Below are 27,094 nucleotides of genomic sequence, written 5' to 3'. Positions count from 1 at the left end.
GTGAACCCCATCCTTGCCTAGAGGTAATCCGCCATTGGAGTCACTGAATAGGGTATCTTATTTATACCCCTGTCACACGGGCATTTCGATCCTTCTCGAATCCGATCTGCATTGAACTTCCCGAGCACGCTCGAGTTTTGACGCTGCTACACGGCCACTTTCAATGCGCATTGAATGGTTGACCTGTGCAAATGAATAAACGGAACTAATTAATTTCGCGTTTCCTATATAACAGCGATATTAGTGGTAATTTATCGTATACCGATGTAAGCATCATTTGTAGCTTCGCGCGCATGTCCGTCTTAAGTTATGACAGTTCACCAGGGTCGAGGATGCAAATGGCGGCCGTCGAGCAGTCTTGAAATTCTCAATCCTGTTATGGGAACTGTCTTGAGTCAAGCAGGATCAAAGTTCGATCCTGCTTGGAAGCGGCCGTGTAGCACCATCCGATCTGCATTGGGTTCAAGCAGGTTTGGTCGAGCAGGATTGAAAATGCCCGTGTGACAGGGGTATTAGTGGCACTATTCGACATGAGGGCATTTTGAGGCCCTTTCCCAGGTCTGCTTGGAAAACTTCCAGCGCCTAGGGTTTTCGCTTTTTCTGTGAATTGTGCTTTCCCCTCAAAGCAGACAAGGAAACGCAGATGGCATACATATTGTCTTCATGAAAAGGCAGCTTGATGTTGCAACACTGACAGCATGATTGGACAAAGACGAAAGCTGCTAGCGGTCATGTGGAGGCATAGCGGGATTCCGAAGTGCTCTCGTGGCCAGGTAATCGCGACGTAAATGTCATCTGCAATTTCCGCAGTATGACTGAGCGGTTTAGGGAGGCAGCGTCCCATTCTTTTTGCAAATATGTCATTTAACAGCTGTAGCTTTTTCTCAGAACTTCGGATATTAACAGCCACACAACAAATAAAAGACGAAAAACTCTGAATCCAAAGAAATTCATAAATTTTTGGGCGCTTGAGGCTTATGTGTGGTCACCTCTAAGTGTTCTGCCTCAGCTGCAAACACGCCAGTTGCTTGCTTTCATCCAAGCTGCCCCGGCACATTTTGGTTGGTTACCACATGGTGACTGACAATGCCGGCTAACGGAAGTGGAAGAGCGCAATCAAGCTGGTGCCCCCCCCCCCCCCAATCCGTGTCTCCGGTTCCAGCCTTCAACACTGGTCAAGCTTGAGCCCGCCGGCATGCAAGGCGGAAAAGCTACGAAAAAAAGAAAAAGAAAAATAACAATAGAAAATAAAAGCGGACAGCATTGACCTCGACACGACATCCTCTCCTCTTCCTCCTCGTTTGACCCTGTGGAGCAAGTCGAGAGGGAACGTGCGTGGCGATGTTCGAGTGTGTTTTTGTTAAGAAACATGTCGTGTACAGAGAAAAAATTTTTTAGATGGCTTTCTGTGCTCCTTTAAAACGCAAAGAATGTTCTGTCAGTGTCATATCACGCACATCACTAACATCATGCATGATCGATAGAGACAGAGATCATGTACCACACTGGGAAACGACGCTACATTATTTGTGAAATGCAGCGTAGCTGGGTGTGGATCAATGGTTGCTTAGATAAAAATGTGTTGTCGTGGTCAATGTAGAAGCAAAGGAGAACGAGTGAAATGTGCCGGAAACCTAGACGATGTCGGACGTACATAACAGTATCAATGTAGCTTTCGGCGTTGACAGTGTCGAACGGCATCAGCAAAACACATAACGGGCCAGAGGGATTATGAAAAATCTGCAATTTGTAAACCTATCTTGCCTTATATCCTGTGTTGACCTACAATGTGACTGTTGGCTGTGTTTGATAGTGTTGCTGGCTTGAGAAACAACGTCGACCGTATTGAAATTCATTGGCCCGCTACAGGAAGGTAAGGAACGGGAAGTGCATGTGTGCCAATGGGACGGATGATCAGATCAGGCAGCTTTTCTTGGTTTGGGATTTTTCCACTTATCTCCTTATTGCATACAGAGGTTCAATTACAGCAGTGGATTTCTCTCATATTCTGGGTTCTGATGCAAACCCTTTCTGACTGCATGAAAAAAAAAGAAAAAAAAAAAGGAATCAAATATGCCCCTTTCCTCGAAAAGGAGAGAGAGAGAGAGAGAGAGAGAGGCACCTCGCCTTCGTCCGGTCCTTGTTTCATGCTTCACAACTGCTCTCCCCAACGACGCAGTGACATGGCTGATGAACTGCACGAATCCACAGAAGCGGCTCTTTTCACTATGTCATATTGTCCTCCGTGTCGCGACCTTTTCTCTGACTTCCGCAACTTTTTTTCAGTTTCCCTGACTTTTCCAGACGCATCGAAATTCTCCGATAATTCCCGGTTGGTAGACACCTGCACTTCTTGTCCCACATTCATGCGGAATGTATCATTTTTGGAAAGATTACTGACACACAAGGTCACAGGAAAGCTGTAGACAGGTGACAGAACTGAGGAATCACCTATCTGAACCATGAAACCACGGAGTGAAATACATAAAGGCAAGCAAATCATATAACATGGGCTCATGCAATGCCACCTAGAGTAAACAAAGTCAAATTGCGGTAAGGACATAATGTAGTCACTATGATACCGCCCCCCCTCACGACATGCTTTTGCAGCTATGGAGATCAGCCGCTATCACCCATGGGAATATCCGAAGAGTCTGAGATGCGCCGCTGAATACCGCACACCAGAAGTGCTGCCTCAATGGTCTCTCTTCTGAATTCTCCGGGCGGGTAAATCAAGGTAAGGCAGGGCTCAGGCCAGGCCTGGGCCTAAAAATGCGGCCCGTGCAGTGCTCTACCTACACACCCCAATAGAGAAACCTCTATTTCTGCGTATACATAAGCCGGAGCATCCCCCCCACGACGTAGTATTCAAGGTAGTTTGGCTACCAGGTTTCAAAAGTTTGGGCCGCTGCCTAGCATACACAGGGTTTCGAGACATGCTGGCTTGCCTCGCCATATTCCAGCATGTCGGAGAGCATAGTAAGCAAAATGCAACTTCAAGGAAAATAATAATAAAAATCCATGACTGACGATGCCGTATGTTCGTATATGCCATAGTTCCATCACAAGCATTGTACTACTAATTGGCAATGATTACGCAGCGGAAAAGCTAAGAATTTGGAATGTAATGCTAATCATTACCGTTCCTTTGAATGCGACTGCAGAAAAGGAAGACATAAGAGCCGTGCTTAGCAACACCAAAGGGAAAATAAAAAGCCCTCAACTGACAATAACCTTTAGTTACATCTTATCTTTATTATTATTTTATATTATAAGTTTACTTACAACTTATTTAGTTACTACAGTTTCTTGTGAAGCTGAATCAGATCGAGGCTTTCATTCTTAACTCCACTGATAATAGTTCAGTGTTTTGGGAGCCGATACAGAATTGGTAATGCAATACAATGTTAGGGTGCCCCAACAAATGTGCACTAAGATTAGAAAAACACTGAGAGCTTTATGCGAATGACACCAACTGACAAATGCCATTAGCAGCCCCTTGTTGTAGTTGCCAGTGTTCTGTCACTGTGCCTAATAAATTAATGAAGTAAGACTAATTTGCTAACACTTAAAATATTGGTTTAAGGGCCGAGGTGTCCAAGAAGGTATGGTTGGTGTAAGCTTTTTTCCAGCGAAAAAAGAAAGTCAAGAAGAAGAGAGAGAAAAAAAAAAAAAAAAAAAAACATGGGACAGTGTTCCAGTGCGCTGCGATTGCAGGGGCATTCCCACATGACACTCTGTTTCTTTTGTATTTCCTGGGCTTCCCTCTATAACACACACACAAAAAACACACTCATCAAGCGTGCCTGGGTGGAAACACCTTGGTCGGACGTTTCTCAGGGCAGTCTACAACTTTCAACTTCACACCTAGGCCCTTATATCAAAATTTTAAAAGTTACATAGTTAATCAGGGACAATGAAAAAATACTTGAGACTAGGATACACGACTGCTGACAACATTCAGTTGGTTTCATTCGCATCGAGTGCTCAACCTTTTGGTAAAAAGGAACTGTTCAATGTATCTCTTCGTCACGTTAAATAAGCTGTGCAAAGGGGTTGCGGACACTAGCACAGGAGCATGTGTTGGCTAGTGCCACTGGTACACTCTGCAGAGGCAGTGCAGTAAAGTTGGAGACAGAGAGAGAGAGAGAAAAAAATAAAATATGCAGGGTACTTTTTTATTCAACAAATAACTCTGGAATTACAAGGCGATGAGAGTAGCATAGACACTGTTTTCGCAGGTGGGTTATACATAGATACTCGTGCTTTAGCGTGAAACTGGATAAAACCTGTTCTTAACCTTTGATTTATATTGTCGTCAGTTATGGTAAAACACCGAACATGAACTTGCCAAAGTGCAAATTCAACCATCGATACAGGCACTGGAGAACTTGCAACTGCTAAGGCACAGTACCTCGGCATACTGCATTATTCGAAACACTGATTTTTTTTCCCACCCAAAATATCTGCTTTTTAACACGATATTGCCCTATTTTATACCTCTCAAAATAAAACTCATTGTTTGTCACCCCCCCCCCCAGATTAAAAATAACAAGACAAGAGAGGGCCTAGTTATACAACAGTGCACATATTCTGCCAAGTAGAGTATGTAACTACTAATGTCCAATTACGTAAAATTTAATAACTGACGTTTTCAGGAAAATGTGAGATATCAGTCATTAATTGAAGCCACCCTCTTTTAAAAAAAATCTCTTAACAAGCACACACTTGAAGATATCTATCACCAAACCTTGCTATGCAAATGAACTGAAACCAAAACAAGTGCAAGAAGAAAAAAAGCCCATTTCATATCAGAAGGCCAAGTGCTTTGAAGCAGAGACCTTGATTGAAAAAAAAAAAAAAAAAAAAAAAAAAAAGACCTCCGCAGCCCAGATAAGCCACCCACGCAGGTCGTGCTTTTCTTCCACGCCTGGTGTTTCAGCTCATTTGTATAGCAAAATTTGGTGATGGATACCTCAAAGTATGTGCTTGTTTTTTTTTATAAAGAGTGTGGGTTTAAAGAATGGCAGACTCCAATTCTCCTGACTCACATTTCACACACACAAAAAACAAAACGAATGAAAAAGCTACTTAATGAATTCTAGGTGATCAGCCATGTCGTAATTAAGCGACAGTGTGCCCGCCCGGCTGTATAACCCACCTGCAGAAACAACATCTGCACCGCTCTCATGGTGTGTTTAATAAGAAATCTGTATCTAACAATAAAAAAAGAAGTGTACTATGTACTGCTGTCTGCCGGTACACACAAGCATAAGCTGACAACCATACAGGCTGGCAAGCAATCCTGAGGTCTAGGAAAAGGTGAACTTCTACGCACTAATTTACAGTGCTCATCACCTAACTTGTGTCAGCACAATAGCAGAATGTTGCCACTGAGAGACACTGAATTCACACTGCTGCCACAGCAATCATTTCACTGACTCTTCTTGGAAATATATTTCCTGTGGCAGCTTTGTCTTCTGTTTTTCTTTCTGTGGAGTACATTAGACTTTGCTGAGGCAACTTAAGCCTGGATCTCACTACAGAGAGTCGTAACAAGATGCATTATAACTAATGATCTGTGCTCTCGTTGTAATTAATGCACTTTTCAAGGAGGAACCTTCAACCGGTGTTTCCCTCTGGCTCCTGCGTCTCTATCATTCCCAGTGAAGGTGTATTTTGAGTACAATAAAATAACAAATGACTGAATGAATAATGTTGACCAAAGATGGTAGAAAACTGGAATGATCATCCCCTCAGAAGTGCATTCGATTACAACTTGCAAGGGCTCTCAATCTCACGAGGGTGAGGTGGAGGCACGGTGAGGTCAGACCGGCCACTCCACCTTCACCCTCACGGGTATGAGGTAAATTTTGCAACAGTGAGCCTGGCGTCAAATCATTTCAAAGGACTTCCTCCTCACAAGATGAAGAAAATGTTACTCTTCTCTATCCTAAGACTAAGAACAATAAAAGAAAATAGAATAACAATAAAAAAACAACATAAGTTACCTGACAGCCTCTGGTATGTATTTCTTTTTTGTGCGTGTGCTACACTGCACAGTAATCAAGGAGAACCAACAATCCTGCAACTGCCTGAATCAAACCCTATCAGACACTGAATCTACATCACGTGTTGCCAGGAAGAGCTATCTCCCCAACACCGGACAGAAATGGGTCATGCATCGTACCCTCTCGTTTGCCACGATCTCTGGACTATGACGCAAAGAATCATCTGTGATGCGCATTACCTCCGTGACGTCAGCGAGAAACCAACGAGCACGCTGACGCGCATATTCGAATCACTGTTACGCAGACGGCCTTGCTGTTAACTATACTAGACTTCTGCTCTTGCCAGCTCCGTATACTGTCCCAAAATAATCCGTCAAATCCGCTATTCGGCTAAATTTCTTGCGACCGGTAATCGAACCGACGTCGAAGGTCACCGTTTCCTCCCAACGCCGCTCGGAGTGCCCCTCTAGCACATTTTACCGGTCGGAACTTTCTACCGCTTTCTACGCTGTACAGAACGCGAAGCGTGGGACCACGTTGACGGCATCATCAACCCAGTACTCGGATGCCGACGTCGGCACAACACAACTTCCATCCCAGGCATATATTTCACAAACGTAACAAGCTGAGGCATTAAAGGCTTTGTTAATGTACGCGAACTTGGTGTAATCGAACACTGACAGTCTTCCGTTAAACTGACCCCAACTGCCGGCACTTTGGGAAATCGTATTACCCTAAAAAGAGAAAGCGCCTGTGTCCTGCTTACCAGTATTGAGATCACCAGAACCATCATTAGTAGCCTGTAAAAGAAGACAGTCATTATTGAAATCAGAATGCAAAGGAGAGACCCGTAAAATTCGCCCGTACACGCTTCCTATGGCTGCCACGCTGGACTTAGTCGCTGAGAGCACAAAGCCCAGCGGTCGTTCAACTTAGAATTCAAGCGCAAAAAGTGCATCCAGCGAAATTACGCATTAACAATCGACTTAGTTTTGTTAAGAGACACGTATTCAATCAATTCTAGCTGCTAGCAGGCTCAGAAACACTTCGACTGAATCCCGTATTCTTCTAAACGAGGCCCAGAGAATGCCACTCGGGACTTAGAAATTTCGTCGCCATTGTGACTTAGAAAATCGAGCAAGCTTCGTTCATCAGGGTAGCCACTTTTAAACAACGTATGCGCAATGAAAGCTTGATCAGATGATGTCTTAGTTGGAGGTGTAATCAAGATAGACTTACTTTACTTTCTCCAACGAAGTCGCCGCCGAGTGATTCCATCTTCGACACTCTGCCCTCGGTGAAGAAAAGCTAGCTATGGCGACAAAGACCCTTCGTTCCCGTGTAGACTAAGTCCGCAATCCGTCGGAGTGCGCATGCGCCACAGTCGGCACGCCAGTGAAGAAGTCCTATTTCCCCCTTTGTGCGCATGCGTCAGCTGGAAGCGGCGGCTAAAAGAGAGCGAAGCGAGCCAGTTCCCTGAAACCACGTTTTTCTTCGGTTAGGATTTTGTTGTACAATTATATTCGCACATTTGTAATGCATTTGGAGGCACACCAGATGCTTCGCAGCAAACAAGTCAGAAACAAGAACACAGTTAAGCTGTACACAGCCCGCACGTTTGACACAGAGCGACCTCGATTTCTACATTTATCGCAGCACATTCATTTTACGTACATGTACACTGTAGCCGTTCTGCGAACCTCTTGTCCCGTGTGCTCGCAGACTGTACTACATACGTACTTAATTGACACACTGCGGACTGTGTCCTTGTCCCGTTAAGCTGTAAATGTAATATTCGCTACAGAGACATGATAGTACGAGGGCGCAAGCTGTAACAGACTGCGATTGTATATGCAATGTATGTATTTGGGGTCAACAGCACGAGAAAGCTACGCAACCAGCCACACTTGATAGCATTTGTCAGCACCCAACCCATCCGGACACAACTTATTTTACACAATTAAGCAGTATCCACCATACAAAAGAGCTGCTAGGCATTCAAAATGCTGTAGAAGTCCTGATGTTTTTTTCCCTTAAATTCCGTGCTAGCGCCACGAAGCAACTATGACTATGAGCAGTGTACAGATGTGGACAGATGGAGAGAGGCCAGCAGGAAGGAGTGGGGGACGGGGGGGGGGGGGGGGGGGGTAGTATGCATCCTGGGCCGACTTCAGGGGGAACTGTGCTGATATTGGTCTGGAAAGTCTTCGAAACACCTCAGAGAGCACAGCCAGTGGTACGATTCGAACCCACCACCTCCCACTCTTCAGCACGACCTTGGCTACCACCAATGAGCGGGACGCCAAGTCCTGATGTAGGCTAGTCAGTACCAACGCATGACAAGAGGTGGTTTGCAGCAAAAGACCCTGCTACAAACCGCCTCTTGTTATGCAGTGGGGCTAACGCTTTTGATCCTGAGCATGCGAGTGGCTTCGGTACATTGCCCGGAATCCTTTCCACACAACAGGCCTCCTAGGCCTCCTTCTGCAGGCATATCCGTTCTGAATAAGCTGTCTGATTATATAAACACTCACGTTGCCCGCCATCCCTATGTAATCCTTGGTGGTGACTTGCCCAACATTGACTGGTCTGCTCTCGCTGCGTTGACCAACGATGAATGTTCCCGTGCTCTCGTTGATATGACATTCTCGTTCAATTTACTCCAGCTCGTTAAGGAGCCTACGAGAACGCAGGGCACTACCTCGTCAATATTGGATTTGATGTTTGTATCAAACAAGATATTTACTAGAGAAGCGGAATGCAGCATCCTTGAAGGCATATCGGACCACAGGATGGTACTGTTAGAATTTGGGACCCTTCACCAAAAACGGCAGCAGTTAACAACTCGCGTATTTAATGACTTTTCTAGGGCAGACGACAATAGTGTAATTGATGAGCTTTCCAACTTCTTTGATACCTTCAGTGCCCTAGCAATTTCATCTGTGTCAGTGAACTCCCTGTGGGACCTCTTTAAACGAACAGTGCACGAATGCATCCGGAATTTCGTGCCCCAACGATGTAAACGGTTTCGTTCCGAAAATCCATGGATAACTCGCTCAATAATTCATAAGAAAAGGAAAGTACAAAGATTAGTTAGGAAGGGCGACAAGAACCTATCTCTTGATATCAGGCAGCTTCGTGCTGAACTGAGAGCGGATATACGGGAGTCAAAACCAAGGTACTTCAACATAACACTACATAATCTGCTAACATCGGACCCATCCAAGTTCTAGAGGCACGCCTCGCCGAACAAAGATAATCAAATAATGATAACACATGGCGATAATATTGTTCACGACGGCTGCTCCATATCCTCTCTACTCAATGAACATTTTGCTGGCATATTTACCATTGACGACAGGTGCTTACCATCTGTGCCCAGTTTTCCCACAGAACCAGTGCCACGACTTAGCATTTGCGAGCAAGGAATCCTTGCTCTACTTCTTAACTTAAACGCCAAGAAGGCCATAGGCCCAGACGGCATCCCAAATGCTTTTCTAACTCGGTACGCCGAGTGGTGCACCAAGTACCTTTTTCTTATTTTTAATGTATCTTTGACCCGTGGGGAGCTCCAGGACGATTGGAAGATAGCCAAGGTTGTTCCTATTCCTAAAACAGGTTCCAAACTAAATATTGCAAATAACCGGCCGATATCCCTTCTGAGCACATGTAGTGAAGTATTAGAACATATCGTATATAAGCATATTTCAAAATATCTGGAAAGTAAGAATTTCTTCTCTACCAGTCAACATGGCTTTCGCCACGGTCTAAGCACAGTGACACAGCTTGTGAACATTACCCATGACCTTGCCAAAGTTGTAGACGCTCGTGGACAAGTTGATGTTATTTTTCTGGATTTCGCTAAAGCATTAGACAGAGTCTCTCTCAGGAAATTATTATTAAAATTGAAGGAAATTGTAAGCGATGAACTCTTTACCTGGCTTTCCAACTACCTTGACAATAGAAAACAGTTTGTCCATGCGAATAACGCCAACTCGTCCTTCATACCAGTTACATCCGGTGTTCCCCTGGGCTCGGTCCTGGGTCCCTTGTTGTTTTTAATTTTATAAATGATGTTGGTATGGGTATCGATGTTAAAATGAACTTTTTTGCCGATGACTGTGTATTGCATAAGGAGATCAATGGCGGTGATGACTACGCATGTTTAAATAATTGTTTGCAGAAAATGGCTGACTGGTGTGAGACATGGCAGTTACCTCTTAACATAAATAAGTGTGTGGTCATGAGTGTCACTCGCAAAAGGAAACCGCTCACCTTCAATTATTGTATTAACTCAGTGAATCTCTCAAGTGTCTCCGAATACAAATACCTGGGCGTTTTTCTTACATCAGACCTGCGCTGGAATAAGCTAATCCAATACATAACAAAGAAGGCTAACAAGAAATTATGGTTCTTAAAACGTCATTTTCGTGAATGCACAGCTCATACTAAGTTAACGGCATTCAAAACATTAGTCCGTCCTATTATGGAATATAGTGATATTGTTTGGGACCCGTACACCATTGCGAATATTCGATTTCTTGAATCCGTTCAAAGGAGAGCATTACGTTTTATTTTCAAGTCGTACCATCGTCTCATCTCAGTTACTCCTCTTTACGCACGGAGTGGCTTAATACCGCTGGAAGAGCGTAGAAAGACCCATGGGCTCCAGTTTCTTTTTCATTTACTCAATGGTCAATTTCGAATCAATCATCAGGACTATATCACTCCACACGCACCCAGATCCACACGGCTAAGCCATCAGCGCACACTCAAACCATTCCAGTGCAGGACTCACTGCTTTAAATATTCGTTCTTTCCTCGAACCGTCAAAGAATGGAATTCTCTGTCATCTGCTCAGGTCTCACACCACTCTGTCACGGCATTTGTGAAAGGGCAGTTACGTGATGTGACATATGTGTCTTGTTGGAAATTATTTTGGACTTTCTGTGCCCCTCCTACTTGGACCCTTTCAGGGTTTGTAGTATTTTATAAATAAAAATAAAATAAAATAAACAGATGTAATGATGTGCAGATGCCAAATTAATACAGCCATCTTTGTAACACTACTCACACATGTTCTCCATCCGCAAGACCTGGGAAAGACCCTTATGGCACGACACAAGGTAAGATAAGGCAGAGAAATAAACACACACACATAAAAAAAAAGAAATGCAGCTAGTTACTCCAAATCACTTGTGTCAAGACAAATGAAATTCTAAAATGTGGAAGGAAGTGATAGGTGCTCCAGAGCAAAAACATTACCTCCAACCCCTTCAGCAATCACCTTTCGAGGCTATACTGCCCCAGAATGTGAAAATATTTTCCACTAAAACGAGACGTAATGAAGACGCAAGTTTCCTACAAATTTGAAACACGGGGTGTGTTCCTGCACCTACTCAGTTAACTCGGGAGTAGCAGTCTACTCGAAGCAGCGTTTCAAAACCAGGTCAAGCTACTCGGTGACGTCAGTACCTGGGCTCAAAAGCTAGGTCAAGTAAGCTAGAGAGTTAGCTCGATCAACTCACCTTCCAAAGTTCAGTACGGATGGGTAAGTCCGAGTAGTGATGCCACACAAGCCTAGCTTCCTTTTTTTTTCTCGGGGACCTCCGAAACAAAACTGGGGCAACGTGGGAAAGGCTAACTCTTACGGGAGCACCGAGTCGCAGGGTGGCCCATCATAACACCATTCGAAAGCAAGCAAGATGGTACAGCTGTTAAGCTGTTAAGATGGTAAGCATTGTCAAATGCGAAACAGGCATCCATATCCATACCGGCGTGATTAACTTCCCCGGTCCACCAAAATAACCAAGACAGAGTTGGGGTAGTTGGTGCATGGATCCAGTGGAAGCAGGCTTGTTTATTACTAAACTAGTTGGACGTCAGGGGTTCTCTTTGTGGTGTGTTCTGGCGCGGTTTCATCCACTGGAGCCACCAAAATAAGTTCACCTTTTTTTTTTGTAGTTCAGTCGTGCATTTTGTTTGCTTTGCCTACGTCTTTTACATTCCTTAGACATGCTAGCGCATGAGATATGCAGCCAGAGGCGGAGAGTTTTCATTTTCCCGGAGGGGGCAAGGGCGCACAGCAAAGTAAGTACTCTGGCGGAGGGGAGGGGGGGGGGAGTTAAACACTGGCCGGATGGATGGCACCTTTGTTGGGTGGTAAGTTTTGACGAAGATTCTCGAAATTCAAATCAGGGTACAGTGTCGCGTTCTCCGTGCCAAAAGTCCGCGCAGCAAAACAATTTAACAGAATTTTGCACTGAAGTGGTACTTTCCACATACACAAATTTAAAGGGGAACTTCGGAACGATCTGTGAAAAAATTGCTGCACATCGTAGTTGGTGCATAACATCTACAGTATACCTGCCATCAACTTTGTTTCTTTCTCGTGTGACGAATTAGGCATCAAATAAGCGAACAATCAAACCAAAACAGGAATGTGGAGAGGAGTCTCAAAAACTTTCCCTTCCGAAGGCCAACGCGTTACGTCACCCTGCATGTAGCGGACAAGTAGTATACCACGCCGGTTGTAGCCACTGCGTTATGTTCCCGGAACAAAACAATTAAGGAAGACTGTGGTTCAGATCACACAGATGGAAAGAAACAACGGTCTGCTTCTCTGAGAGTGAAAAAACAGCGCAGGAATGGTATGACTAATGCACGGTGACGTCGGTTCGAGCAGAGAAAGGAAGAAGTACACTTCCATCGACCTTCGGTGGGAGCCAGACTTTTTCAAATTTTGAATGTAGTTTTTATGATTCCACCTTTGTTTTCAAGTGAGATATCTCACAACTGTGTTCCATTCGTGTAAATGATTGTGGGAATACCGCAAGCCTGAAATCCATTTGGTTCCGAAGCCCCCCTTTAAGCATATTGCAGGCAGTCACAACATACTCTACGAGAGCATCCTTTATAGTACATAGAGGTACACATCACAACATGCGACTGTCGCTTCTGCAAGGACAGCAACCACGATCTTGATGGAGGAATTTTTGCACCGTGAAATTTCGTGCCACAAGTCTTGTTTGAAAGCATTACACAGCCACTATCCAGTCCATGAGTATAAAAGGAAAGTGGACAAGAAAACGCTGATGTCAAATTATGTCTATCAATGGCTTCACAGAAGATGATGATCCGAAGTACATGAGAGATGTATGAGGAGCACACTGCCTTCTGTCGTCCTTATTTCTTTTGAAATGCGAACACTATGTAGATACCTGAAATGAGAAATGAACTGACATGTAGCTTAGATGCAAAAGAGTATATTTTTCTAGTCACGACGTCTTAGGATGTAACTTCGTTTCTGTTCAGTTCACGTCTAGCTGCCAGCTCAGGATTGTAAGAGAACAACTGCGACATATTGTGCAATCTTCGAAACAGTCTTGTGCCGTAGGTGGCTTGTAACCGTAACTAGTAGTTACTTTTCGCAGTAACCAATTACGGTGACAAATTTCATGTGGAAGGGATGTGTTTGGACTGATGTGATGGAAGCTTACTGGTGGTAACTACAAAAGACAACTACCACATAAATGTAACAAAAATGTGATGTAACTGTGCTTGACAGTATGTACAAGTACAGCAAGCATGACAGTACAGTTTTGAATGTTGTGTTCATACTGATTTCGATCCTAGAAAAGTAACTGTATTGCAGCTAAGTAACTTTAATGTGGTTACTAACATTGTTATTTCTTAAAGTAACTTACACATGAATAGTCGAAAACGAACTTGGCCCTTTTTGGTGCTGGCTGCACTGAGCCAGCTCCAGCATCATGACACCACATGCATATTAATGGACGCGTGTACACGCAACAGTGGAACAAAGCCCCGTGATGGAGATTGCCAGATGAATCTTGCTTCCCATTTGAACGTTCTTGGACTTTCATCATGGCAATGTCTGGTCTTCTTTTGGGCTGGTTGGAGAGCAGTAGACCCGCCAGCAACTCTGTTCTGTGGTGGAAGCATAACCACCGTGCGGACCTTGTAGTAAGGCTTCCCCCTGTTGTGCGTTTCAGGCCTTCTCATTCACAGTGCGAACTGTCCTCTCAGCCAACCCATTCGACTGTGGCCCGTACGGTGCAGTTCACATGTGCCGAATGTCGTTCTTCTATGTGAATTCCTGGAACTCTGCCCCTGTGAGTGACGTGCCATTGTCCAACAACAAACGCAGTGGTAGACCAAAACGGGCAAAAATTGTACGCAGATGTTCCACTGTTGACGTAGTGGATGCAGAAGAAAGAATGGCTTCAATCCTGTCCACAGCAGCAAGGATCACTTTGCCTTCCAAGGGACCAGCGTTGTCCATATGGTTGTGTAGTTGCTGGCCAACTGGGTGGTTCTTTTGACTGTGCCATCTCTGCCGCCTGTTCGCACAGTTCACATTGACGGAGTAGTCGATACCTGGCTACAACATTAGTGTCCTTGCAAGTGCCTTACTAGAGTTCGTTTTGAGGTGTGTTTCGTGCAATTCTGACCGGAATGCCTTTGCCACCCGAGGAATGACCATCGGATCACCTCACAGGATGAGTCCCCCATCAACTGTGAGTGCTTGGAGGTGGCCCCAACAGGGCTGCAGCTGACCTTGTTTGACTTTCTTTGACTGACTGACTGCCTGAATTGCTTTGTTCTCTTGGGCAAGCCAACCAATGGCCCGTGGTCTGTTTTCCAAGAGAAATGACTAACGCAACGATCGACCTATGCTTCTACCGATACGTCGAACGGGAGGGTGCCGCGATGAGAGGTTGTGTCAGGCAGCGTTCACACGGGGCAACTTTTCGCAGCAGCTATGAGCAATTTTCGAGTTGCTGGCAGTCAGCCAACACTGGCAACCTCCACAAACTCGAGTTGCTCGCAATCGCTTCCAAAACGAAAACTTGAGAAGTTGCTTGCGCACCGGCCAATCAGCGAGGGGAGCATTGCCACGTGACTCCCGATGGCGTGGTGGATTTCATTCGTAGATTCATGGGTTCAAATCCTGCAAGGCCAGCTGAGAAATAACTTCTTTTTTTTTTACTAACGTCCCAAAAACATGTCAACTGCCATTTTTTAAAGATAATAATGATCTATTCACGCAAAAAAACTGACTAAAATTTGACAAACAGCAGCTAAAGAAAAGACTCCACCAGTTCGATTCGAACCCACATTCTTTGGTCGCCGTAAGGTTGCTTGTGGGTGGACCTACTGAATTGCTACACGTAAACACGGACTCAAAAGTGGTCATAAGATGTTGGTTCGAGTTGCTGGGAAAAGTTGCCCAGTGTGAACGCCGGCTCATGGCAGTTTTTCTTTTCAGTTCTACGATGCCAGATACCATGGCATATCATTCCAACCTCACTGCCAGATTTGTTGCATTTGTAACAAACTTTAATACAAACAGATTACAAAGGATCATAGAATACTGCACTGATATGTGGCACCAGCATACCCACAGCCTCATGAAGAGAGAGGGCTAAAGACAGGGAAAACTCCTCCCAATATTGCCCCCTCCATTCCAGTCCTAACATATACACGTAAACCTTTTGCCTTTTACGTTTATAGCAGCAGTGAAATGTGAATACACAGTGGACAGCTGAAACCACATACAAAAGGTTACTTATCATGACAGCTCTTGGCTTTCACATACGTGCATTCTGTGCTGTATCTTTCCACCTTAGTTTAATTGTAAAGACTACTACAGACTACTCTATTTGTGAAAGAGCAAACCTGTACATTTTATTATAGCTGTTTTCAGTGTGTCAACCCACCTAGAGTCTATGCATGTAGATTGCTCGTGAGATCGCTTGTCAATGATGTGCTAACAGCTAAAATGTCATTGTCCTGTTACATGGGTATGGCGGAGCATTTAATGGGATGATAAAAAAAGAAAAGAAGGACAACTTACTTAGTGCTTCCCATTCTGCCTTGGACAGAGTTCCCTAAAAAGAAAATTAACAAATGAGATCTACTCTCTGTATATAAGATAGGCATGCTACACTTACCACTTGGACTTTATCATTGTGGCCTTCCGCCTCCCCCTTTAACCTTTCCACTTCCTGGGCAGCATATTCATAATCTTGCGGAACGTTGCCCACTGAAGCACAGTCCCTCCCAGGGGGGTATGTCTAAAGAGGTGTTTCAAACAAAAGGGAGGCAGTTCAATGCAGTGAAAGCTTCATGCCCAGGTGCATTACCATACCTCAGTAAAACTTGGTTATGAGCATGCTCTCTCATGTTTATCATGGTCAAAGAGCTGAGCATGAGTGGACTTAAGTGATGCTTACAGCCTTGTGCTTTCAGGTAAAACCAGTTTTTACTTCCCCCGATTTGCGCCATCGTTAGTTAAAGTAAAACCCGAAAATCTCCCAAAATGAAGTTGCCACAGTACAATTTCAGCAACGAATGCAGGCACTGCAAAACACTAAGTGTGTTCGGTTCCTCCACCTGGTAGTGCCTGATTTTACCGTACTTTACAGCTTCTGAAATAAAACTCGGTTTTTACTCCCCCCTCCCGATTTAGAAAAAACAACATAAACACTGAAATTGCAAGGGTCTACAAATGCGCCATGAGCTGAGCACGAGTGTGTGAGCAAGTGAGCATGAGTGAACATGACTCAGGACTGAGCTTCATTCATAGCGGCTCAAGAAGATAAGGAGCTCAGGGAAAGGACGCGCGCCAACAGTGAACAGCAGGCATGTGTGGCCTCACTCAGGAAGCAAGTGTGTACGGGCAAATTGTGTGCATCCAGAGAGCTGGGCTGAGCACGAGTGAGGAAGTGGAGAGCTGAGCGGGGAGTGAGTGACCATTACAGAGCAAGAGATAAGTGGGCGAGAGTCGCAAGTGCCAACCTCTGTGCATTACAGTGGCATTGCTATTCACATGCACAAAATATAGAGGACTAACATTGAGGACGGCGCTCGAGAGGAAAGCGTAAATTTCAAAACACTATCAAGGCAGTTTCCATTGTGTAACCTTCAAGGAAAGTATTTTCAATGCTGTTCGACAATGACAAAACAGCAGTAACCATAATGGAAAGAACAAAATTTAATGAAAGGGTTCCCTCGCCTCTAATGCCTGCATTTTACGAAGCAGCATCCTCCCTTCAGAATCTTCTTTGAACTGGTCAAAAAAATCTTCAAAACGTTTCTTGTACACCAGTTCCATGCCATAGCCACGTGCCAACCTGGCAAGCAGAAAAGGCACAGTTAAAAATATAAACTAGTTAGTGGGTAGATTCATTGGTAATCAACAAATCGTTGCCGGTCATATTTTTTTATTTTTGCTAAAAAAATATTTTTTATTCTGCGCATAATGAGAAGGAAAACAAGCCAGACTACCAGGACTCTGCAACAGCTTGTTCTCAGTCCAGGCGGCTTCAAGTGAATGGATGTTATGTCACTGGCTTATTTTTTTTCTCGCTTTGAGGTACTAGAACTTTGAAATGGGCTTCCTCCCTGAAGCAGTAATTTTCCTCGTGACAAAAGGTATGGTACTCTTCGGTCCTGACAAACTACATATTTCGAGTAGTGTAGAAAATATTCTGAAAATGCTACATCGTGCCTATTTAAATGCAAATTCACAGCAATATTATGTGGGTGCCACGGCTCTGGTTTTAGCACAACTGTTTCTAGAAGAAATATAACATACTTTGTTCTTTCATTCAATGTACACGTACTATAATGCATTCCGTTACCTTCAGGTATCCCTACGCATCAATCAAGGGCTACGAGAAAATCACTGTTTTCAGTGGCGTGCTTTTCACAAAAAGGCCAATCTCAAATTTGTTGATATTTTCCGTAAAGACAGTTCAGTCATCGTGCTTTTATAATATGGAATAAGTACACTGCTGATCTCATTCCTACGGGTCCCGCGACTTCTCTTTTAAAACACAATCATTTGGCATCACGGCACTGGATCTAGTGTAATAACACAAGAGAAGCAAGAATATAACATGTATTTACAGTCTTATAACGTACAAATAAAATGCACCAGACAACTGGCTACAGTCTTTAACAGATACATGTTATTTGGTCCTATTCACACCTGATCTTTTGTCCACGTTCAAGAACGAAGCCGTGGCACTGATTGGACAACGGTCCAGTCACTTTCTTTGTTTCTCTGAACACACTGTACATTCTCTGTTCTCACAGGGAAGCTGATCAGGTGACGTGAGACATAGACAGGTGCGGCTGAAGTGCCACAGCAGTAGCGGAGGCAGATAAATACACCACACAGCAAAAATATTGTGCATGGTGGCTCCTGACAGACTGTTTGATGGATAGGTACTCCTTGTTCCTTTAATGCAAGAAAGTGCACTTTTCTGGTCCATTATATTCCCATTATGTGTTGTAACATAGAGCCTCAAAGAATAATCGAAACTCTCATATTCACTGAAGCTGTGAGACGAGTGCTTGAGAATTGAGACACTGGAAATCCTTCGTTATGCATCTGTATTTTTTGGTGAAGTTACTAGACATGCGTTGGGATGGGTATTGCCTCGGGATCTTAATGCCACAATCCCACGTGACATGACTTCTCAGTGCGTATACAAGTTTATTTTCTGGGCACAACTCCCAAGGAGCAAATAATTAAACCACGTCCTTTGTACTGTTTTCGTGGCTCAGGTACTCAATTCTGCTATGTGGAACACATAAACCGGCACATAAACGGTGTAATGCCAGAAACAGGTGACGGGGGGAGAGAACATAGGAGACGCAACAGTCACAGATGTTTCCTGTCAGAGAGGGTGTGGAACATTATCTCGTAGAAGGCTCGTAAGTCTCGCGATCCACCGGTCCATCATGGAAACGTATTCTGCATTAGTACGATTTTCGCAATAAACAAATACAGAAGTCCGCTTACTCTTTGAGTAAGTCAATATGAACCAGAAACTCTGGGCAGTCCACCACACCCTCCAGGTGGAAGTCATACCGGGCACCAAAGAGCGGAAACTCTTCCTTGTTCTGGAAGGTCACCGAGAACACGTCATTGCCAAAGCTTAGCCCATCTGACTCTTGCACACGGCGCCTGTAATACAGTAAAGCAGGGCGTTTACATCACCTTGAGCAAAAAACTGTGCACTCCGGGCTATATTACTCCACACTCCAAAAACCAGAGTTTTAAGAGTGCAGCTATCTTGAGGACTTCCCAGCATTTTACTATGGCAGTATGCTGTGAGATATATGTTCGTAAAAGCATCCTCCACAAAGATTTTGCACGTACAAGAGCCTGCCAAAGCAGCCCACCCACCATACACAAGCTTGCAACTCCTCAGGTAAGCGTGATTCAATGATGAGAAGCAGTACCGCTACTTTCTTTGAGACTTTGAATCTTTGTACATACACAAGGTCATAGGCATCGGGTGTAGTTCCAATGAAGAAGCCGCCAGGCAGAAGACAATCGGCTGCGTTGCGCAACATGCACTGAGCCTGGGGCAGTGACTCGAAGCTGTAATGCAGGGTGAATTGGCAGCTAACCAGGTCAAACTGCATTGCTTCTCCACGTTTATAGCGCTCTGCCAGTAGTACCTGTGCCAAATGAATAAGACAGAAAGCATGTGTACAGCATATGTTCTGCCTATCCATAGTCCAGGTACATATATAAGCAACGGCTGATACTGAACCTCCCCAATGATACTTTACGCCAGACATCTGCCATACTCACCACCTGTACAGAATGCTCAAAAGCAGTGTAGGTTATATTGCTCCGTAAACTCAACCTAAATATCTGAGCGACGGAAGTGAATCGAACAAATTACTGTGGCCATTCAGTATCAGCATAGGTACTTTTCTACCTCTTGCAAAGGAGGTTACTATGAACAAGTGGAAGCTATTGATGGCTATGGGTTTCAAGTGTATCAGTGATGCTGCAGCCAAATGATCAGGGGACCACAACTGTGCAGGAAGTCAGGCAGTGCAGATACAAAAAAAGGTCAGGAATGTACAAGACAGGTTCAGACAGAATGGCATACGAGCGACCCATGCACCTGGACATCCACAATGTTAAATGCTGTGCAACTTCTAAAGGTCTGCAGCCACAGAGCAACTGCAAATGGTGTCCGTAAAATGCTGAAGAAGAAGCACACTCAGCATGAAGCTATAGCATCTAAACTCAGCTAAAGTCAGTCTGTTTCGTGTGTTCTGTGTGCACTGCCTTTGATGTTGAATTATGCCTCACCAACTTGCACAGCTTTCCACTGTTACCACATGTTTCATCGTGTATCCCAATATCATGCAAATAATTATGCCAGAGCACAGAATTCACATGAAAGGGATTTCAGAGGGACCATTGTCTTTTCTATGAGATTTCCCACCGGGTAACTACCATGCAATGCCAATGTCTATGCCCTTCGATCAACAGAAGTTGTTTTCACTTCATTCATTAAAATGAAAACAGCAGCTAACTGCTACCCACTTTGTACAATTGTAAGCAGATATAGGAACCACACACTGTCTTGAAAACAAGATCTTCAATATGTATTGCACTGCATGTTGTACTGAAAAAAAAGAAAAGAAAAAGGCTACGGTCAACAAATTTTATCTATAGGTTTTGCCTACTAGTCCTGTCTCTGCAGGAATTTCCTGGCACTGTTTTCGGGAATATTCGGGTGGCTATTGCCAATAGCAAGGAAACAAGGTAGAAAAATTATGCGTGGCATGTTGGAGGTTTATGCATTAAACACATAAATGTAATGCCAGAGTAATGCTGTTACTTTATTAAAGTAATGACATTACTAATGCATTACTAATATCAGTCAGTCAGGTGTCAGTCTTCCCGCTGTGCATGTCCTCAGGGCACGTATACTAAACTCCACAGGTGGAAACACTTCGTGGAACAATTCCACAACAGCCATACATTTAGTGGGTTGCATATGGTTTCTCAACCCCTTTAAGAAAGCTGATTCTTGTACTTGCAGTTGCACAGTTTTGTGTTCTCTAGTGAGATGGATTGAAAACTGGCATGCTAATGCTGTCCCACTATATATTCAAATGGGTATCCAGAACTGGGCATCGTGAAACAGCTCTGAAGGTGAACTTGATGACAGAACAACTGTAGTGCCCAGCTTTTACAAGGTCATTCATAGTGGATTTGTCCCAACTAAGTTCAGAGTTTTTTTTTTTTTTTAATTTCAGAAACATTTCAAACAACAAGATGGATTACACAGTCAACAAACCACACTGTAATTTCCAGCATATAACATGCATGTTCTATGGTAGAATTTGGCATCAGTACCGCTCCCCATACGGCAGTGCGTGTTACAGGTGGTTATTTCTGTCAGCATGCTTTGATTAACAGATTGTGGGTTCCAATAGGACATCAGCAACTTCGTGGCATAGTAGAGTTACTTAAGACACGTTTCTGCGAGTGACGCTATGTGCAGAGTGAGTTATTGGTCAGAAATTACAGCACATACACATCTCTCTTCCTGCGATTTACGAAGAGGCCACAGCTCTTGGCCCATCTGTTACATGAGAAAAGTCTTTAGCCTGATGCAGAGTGCAGGAAGCAGAATCATTTATCCCTACTTTGTTTGTAGGCTTTTCATGACTACTAAAAAAAGAAATAAGAAAGAAAAAAAAACATAATGCACTCACAGTGCCAGTCAAATTGTAGATCTCTAATCAGTAATCTCTGATCTTTAGATAGCATTTCGCTAGAAGATCTGGTGGTTATCAACGATGTGGTAAGAGACAACAGGTCTGACTCACTTTTGTACAATCGGCTTCGATAAATTCTGCCTTGAACATCCTTCCCCTTTCCCGCTGTCTGCGATGTCGTCCTTCCATGTCACGATACCTCTCTTCTGCATGCTGCAGCGATGTTCCCGCAATGTCTGAAACAAGGCCAGTTGGTTGCTCAGTCGCTAGTGACACATACGGTTTAGCGTAGTACTTCATGTTTCAGATGCAACACAAGAACAAAAGCGATGTAGCTAAAAGGCCAGAACCTTAACTACACATAGCAGATGGTAGCCTAAACCTTGAAGCGCATATTTTTCACTGCAGATCCGCGAATGACCCCACAACCCCGGGGTCACCTGATAATTCTGATGAGGTTTGGCCACTCTGCTTTCACTCATATGAGGATGAAGGCCAATGTGACATAGAACAACCATACCGACTAAAATTTTCAATGCATGCCAGACTGTAGGTTGCATCTGATATAACACCTTAGATATGTTCCTCCTCACATAAGTTACCACACGCTGTTAGTTACTCCAGAATTAGAATAGGCATCATCCGTACGAGACCCACATAAAAATAATTAGCCAATAACACGGAATCTATCCGAAACACACATCCGGGCACTATCATCCAGAAAGCACATTCGTGTTCATCGTGTTTACATAAATTGTGACTATAGCTGATCACCACTCAGAAAGGACTGAGAGAAGGCGAGACAAAAACAAACTTAACAAACACAATGCAAATTCGCTATATGGTTATTGCTCCTCAGCTTAAAGTAGCACAGTAGTCATTTTAACACCCTGTTTTCTTCCTATAAAACTGTTAAGTAGGCCAGTAAGATGCACTATGAGAAGTAATTCACACCACAGAGTCATAATTATTGCAGAAATGGAATTTAAAGTACACCGCAAAAAGCGACCGTGCGTAACGACGGTGGAGCGCAGTACCAGCCTGTGATCTGCTTGGGACCTCGCGCTGACGCTACAGGGGGTACGCTCGCTGATTGGTCCAGAGAAATGTTGTCTGCTACTCGGCTGTTCGGGGTTCTGAAAAAGCCTTGCCCCTGGCTCAGTCATGATTCGGCCGCTCCTTCTATCCCCAATTCTCTGGGAGAACTGGCAAAACTGGTTTATGGCGGCAAAGGGACAGGGCGCTGACCCCCACTGACCGGCAAACCAGTACGAGTTCACCCTGTAACGTCATCGGTGACGTGGCATCATACCTTCTCCTCCTCGTTATACCGGGAGTGGCGAGTTAAGGGTGAACACGCGGAGCTATGTTTATGATAGTTTTTTTCTGGGAAACAAATTGCACACATCAAAACCTTTCGTGCTACTCGGTAAAATGACACACACACTTTCATCAGACGTCTTAATCTGAAAATGTTTTTGATGGCCCTCTGTACTCCTTTAAGTTGCAGGGTTCCTCAGGTCTTCAAGGGACTATGAAATGCTTTTCTTCTCATTTTTGTTTGACATAACGGACATTCCTCAACACACAACGAAAGATGCAATGAGGGAAACATCTCTGAGTTTGAAGAGTACGCACAGAGACAGAGACTAGTGCAACACAGAAAAACATGGAAGGTACAGACAAGACAGACTCGAACCAGCAAAGTTTGCTGATTGCTAGTTTTGAGTGTTGCCATAGTCTGTGTCCCCGTGCTTACTTCTGAAACTCAAGGAGATGTTGTTTCCCTCATCACATCTGCACTGGCTAGATTGCCTCCCATCTCTTTGTTCCACACAACCAAAGTTCTACGTTCGGCAAGTGAATGGTCTTCTCGTGAGAGGATTTAAACGAAGTACCCAAGTTATACGAAGCTGATACACCTGGTGACGCACCACGGCGAGCGGCGGCAACAGCATCATGTGGCGAAACTTGACCCTGTCACCGGTGTGCCCGATTATGCAACCAAGGACGTCACCAGAACCGCATGGTACCGTCCATGACCGTGTGAGCCATGTGCAAACCCAAGGTAAGGAGGCTCCGGGAACACGCATGTAGTAGTCAAGAAGCGAGAGGAAGGAGGAACGTGGAGGAGGAGACCGGAGTTGATTTCAACTGCGCATGGTTAAAAGAGGGCGCGCTTTAATTTGGAAAACGTTTCTGGTGCGCAAGCTCCTCAACAGGAAGAACAATTTCCAGCAAAAAATTTACGGTGTGTTCAGGAAATTTCGAAAGCCCCTTTAAAGGGGTTGGGACACTTTCAGAGATGTGGTTCATTACATCACGGACGCATTGTATGGCATGCCAGAATACAGAGGAAAAATAATTATTCTTATACCCCACCACAGGGGGTACTGGCTTAGGCCCGTGTTTGGTGAGTGGCGCCACCACGGACCCCAGCCCCATTCCCAAAGTGATATTTGTACCTGCTTTTATTAAACAGCATATTTATTTTTAACTAGTTGCATCCTAACTTATGTTTTGGCGCATTACGACCTTTGTTGTCGATGCACCACAAAAACTTTAAAAAAAATCACCACCATCATCATTCTTCTACGCATCATACTTAGCGAGACACAAGACTTCGAACGCACTCCCGATCAAAGCGCAGACATCACAGACTGCGGAGTTGCGTCTACTCCCATTGGCAGCTGTAAGCACGTGACTTCTCATGCGGTGCCTCACTGGCGGCTTGAGGTCTGTGAAGTCAGACCAGCTTCAGTTTCAGTATTCGCGGTGGCCATTTTCTTCATTTCCATTGCCCTCCACGCTGTGAAACTTTCAATGGAGGTTAACATCGATGCAAAGCACCGTCTTTTACATTTATCTGGGATAACTTGGGATGACCTGTCGCAACCCCATTAAGACTTGCCTAATACATCTTCTCAACAGAACCTCAGGTTGAACCATCAACACACATTTTCACCGAAGTCATTTTCCCTATCCTCCCCTTCCTTAAAAAAATAATTTAAGAAAATCACTTACCAGCGCAGACGAGGTAGGAAATATCGCCCTTTTTCCACTTGAGAAGATCTCCGCCTTTTCCAGCACCCAGGTCAAGCACTGTAAACGTGTCTCCGTCGGGCTTGTCTTCCTTTCTCTTGTTAATAAAATCGCCTGAAGTTTCAGAAATACGTTATTGCTGTTGAACATTCCAATACTGCAAAGCAGCGACGGTTTACGCACGGAGATAATTAGGATCTGCAGCCTAGAAACGTTGGAGACCCTATCATACAGCATGACCCACAGCCCCACATGTGACGTGTACAGTGCTGGATAAAAGTTCACGGACCACACTCCGGCGCATTCCTTCCTCAGAGTGATATGCTAGCAGCAAATGGTACCGTATGAACTTGCAGACAGGAGACCGAGTTACCTAGGCACATGTCTCTAAGTCACTACAGTCCCATTCGCTGCTAGCGTGGCACTCTGAGGAAGGAATGCGCCGGAGCGTGTTCCGTGAACTTTTGTCCAGCACTGTACCATTTGATTACATGTTGCTCAGAACAGAACAGTGCAAATTTTCTCGGCCGACTATGTCACAAACATTTGACAAACAAAATAAATTATTAACAGCTGCACAGGGTACCAGAAACTACGCTGACAACAACATACCGCTGTCACCAAGAATATCAGTCCCTGACTGGACAAAGCAAAACTAGAGCAAAATTGTTCCCCGCTCTTGCATCGTCGAGTACGAACAATTTTCAAAACTGTGAGCCTTCATAAAGTAAACGATGGTGTGACTAGTTACTGAAATTACAGAGATAGTCAGGGAATTCTAAAGTGACTAACTAGATGGCAACTAGTTCATTACTTTAAAATTTCGTGGTTGTGTCTCTAATTTCAGAAACGTGTCGCATCTTTGTTCACCACCTACCTCAGATTGGTATTCAATGTGAAAGTTGCTCTTTGGCAAATACTTACAATTTACAGTTCCGTACTGGTTAACTGCTTGCTCAGTAAGTGATTACTTGTAACTAAGTTACTTCCCAAGGCAAATAGTAATGTCGATACCTCGACAAAACTCACTCATGCCCAACGTGGCGCATGCTGCAATGTCCCCAGAAATCGACCTTTTGGGGGGGGGGGGGGGGTATCGTGCCTCCAGAGGGGTGGAGTGGGGGGTGGAGCCTTTCTTTTTGTCCATATGTACGGCATCATCAGCACAAAAAAAGAAAAAGGCGTACGCCTCCCACGTTGTTAACGTTGTCATCCGGAATGATGGTTGGCTACGATAGTGCTCTGTGGTGAAGTTCATTTTTAAGAGTGTAGAGAAGGAGAAGGAACACCAAAGTGTCTCCTGCGGTCTTGCGGCTGTTTCTTATCTTCCGTCCAGCCCTTGTGTCAATCAGGCGGATGAACATGAAATTGACAGCCGGATAGCTGATCCGAAGAGCGCATTGGTGCACTGCTCCGCGCAAGAAATATGTAAACCGAAACCGATTAATTACTTGGAAAAATCACTAAGTACCAATGCATTTTTTAAAAAATATTTTTTGCAGAAGGTCCCGATGCATAAAACACAGGTTTCGTAAGCGTGCAAAGTAAAAGTTAAGATGTTTATCTAATTAGTAAGCGTAAGCAAATGAGCCGCTCACTACTCAGTTCATGGCCGATGTCCCAAGGATCTTTACCAAAAAGAAATTTCTTCGATAGCGACACCTGTTCAGGCATTATTCAGCCGCGGGATTTTCGTGAAACACCCGGTATAGCTGTATATGCAGAACTTTAAAGGCGGCCGCTTCCCGATGGAAATAGTCGGGAAGCGGCAGCAATATGCTTTTTGAATTCCACACACTTCGCAATGCGCTCATCACCAGCAGGTTCCCCACCGTGTGCCAAACAGCACGTTGTGAGTCTTCATTAGCGTCAATCTCTCATGTACTACCTGGGTATGCGCCGTACTACAACGATGTTTTAGTTTCAACTATATAAGTGTGTGTAAATTTATGACTGTGTCGTTGGAATATTCGTGGACTACAAGAGCCACAGCGAAAACAGCCTTGTACTCACGTATCAACATGCTCTTCACCCAATTATTGAAGTTTCGCATGTGAAAAATACGACTTTGTTGTCTTTGTTCCAGGCCTCCATTTTCCAGGCTGTTGTAGTGATTTTGAACAATCGGTGCGATTCCAGGCTGTAAGGATCACACGTGAAAGAATGAGTACCGGCAACCAAAACGATGTACGCGTAACACAAGCGTGTGCACTGGTAGCCTGACGTTACCTCATCTGCTCCGTCTTTACTCGGTTCGGGCATTGCAGACGCCATGGTCGTTAATTACGTATGGAGCTCCAACAAGACGACATAAATGTGGCAAACTTGTTTCAAGGACCACCCTTTACATCCCGAAATATGCAAACGCACAAAACACCTTTCGCGCACAACAAATGCTAATGCCGATTGCGATCTGAAAGCACGAATTCAAAAGGTCAAATTGTAGAGTAGTGCACAAAACATAATAA

General features: G+C 44.3%; 2 protein-coding genes across 2 annotated transcripts in view; both read right to left on the bottom strand.

The window, feature by feature from the left end:
- Window positions 1-7,371, bottom strand: part of LOC135378361 (DNA topoisomerase I, mitochondrial-like) — a 35,339-nt gene extending 27,968 nt beyond the window's left edge. The window contains exons 1-2 of the mRNA XM_064611375.1: window positions 7,251-7,371; window positions 6,778-6,811 (exon numbers count right to left, since the gene is read on the bottom strand). Coding sequence (XP_064467445.1) covers window positions 6,778-6,811; window positions 7,251-7,289 — 73 coding nt within the window. The 5' untranslated portion in view covers window positions 7,290-7,371. The remainder of the gene's footprint in view (window positions 1-6,777; window positions 6,812-7,250) is intronic.
- A 5,537-nt stretch (window positions 7,372-12,908) lies between these two features.
- On the bottom strand, window positions 12,909-27,032 carry LOC135378360 (mRNA cap guanine-N7 methyltransferase-like). Its single transcript, XM_064611374.1, has 10 exons — window positions 26,856-27,032; window positions 26,640-26,766; window positions 24,609-24,740; window positions 21,696-21,820; window positions 19,330-19,514; window positions 18,850-19,014; window positions 17,053-17,170; window positions 15,989-16,111; window positions 15,892-15,925; window positions 12,909-13,231 (listed from the first exon to the last, which is right to left on the bottom strand). The coding sequence occupies exons 1-10, from the start codon at window positions 26,898-26,900 to the stop codon at window positions 13,197-13,199; spliced, it is 1,089 nt and encodes a 362-aa protein (XP_064467444.1). The 5' UTR covers window positions 26,901-27,032; the 3' UTR covers window positions 12,909-13,196.
- Window positions 27,033-27,094: the final 62 nt, after the last annotated feature.

This window comes from Ornithodoros turicata, chromosome 1 (genome assembly GCF_037126465.1).
Source record: "Ornithodoros turicata isolate Travis chromosome 1, ASM3712646v1, whole genome shotgun sequence".
In the NCBI taxonomy this organism is placed as follows: Eukaryota; Metazoa; Arthropoda; class Arachnida; order Ixodida; family Argasidae; genus Ornithodoros; species Ornithodoros turicata.
This window is presented reverse-complemented; position numbering and strand designations above follow the sequence as displayed.

Excerpts from the sequence above, each read along its gene's own strand:
- LOC135378360 (XM_064611374.1), bottom strand. The coding sequence starts at position 26,900 with ATGGCGTCTGCAATGCCCGAACCGAGTAAAGACGGAGCAGATGAG. Across the intron at positions 24,741-26,639 it reads GGTGAAGAGCATGTTGATAC|GCGATTTTATTAACAAGAGA; the intron begins GTGAGTACAAGG and ends CTGAAACTTCAG. Across the intron at positions 19,015-19,329 it reads CCCGATGCCTATGACCTTGT|GCGCCGTGTGCAAGAGTCAG; the intron begins GTATGTACAAAG and ends ACTGTATTACAG.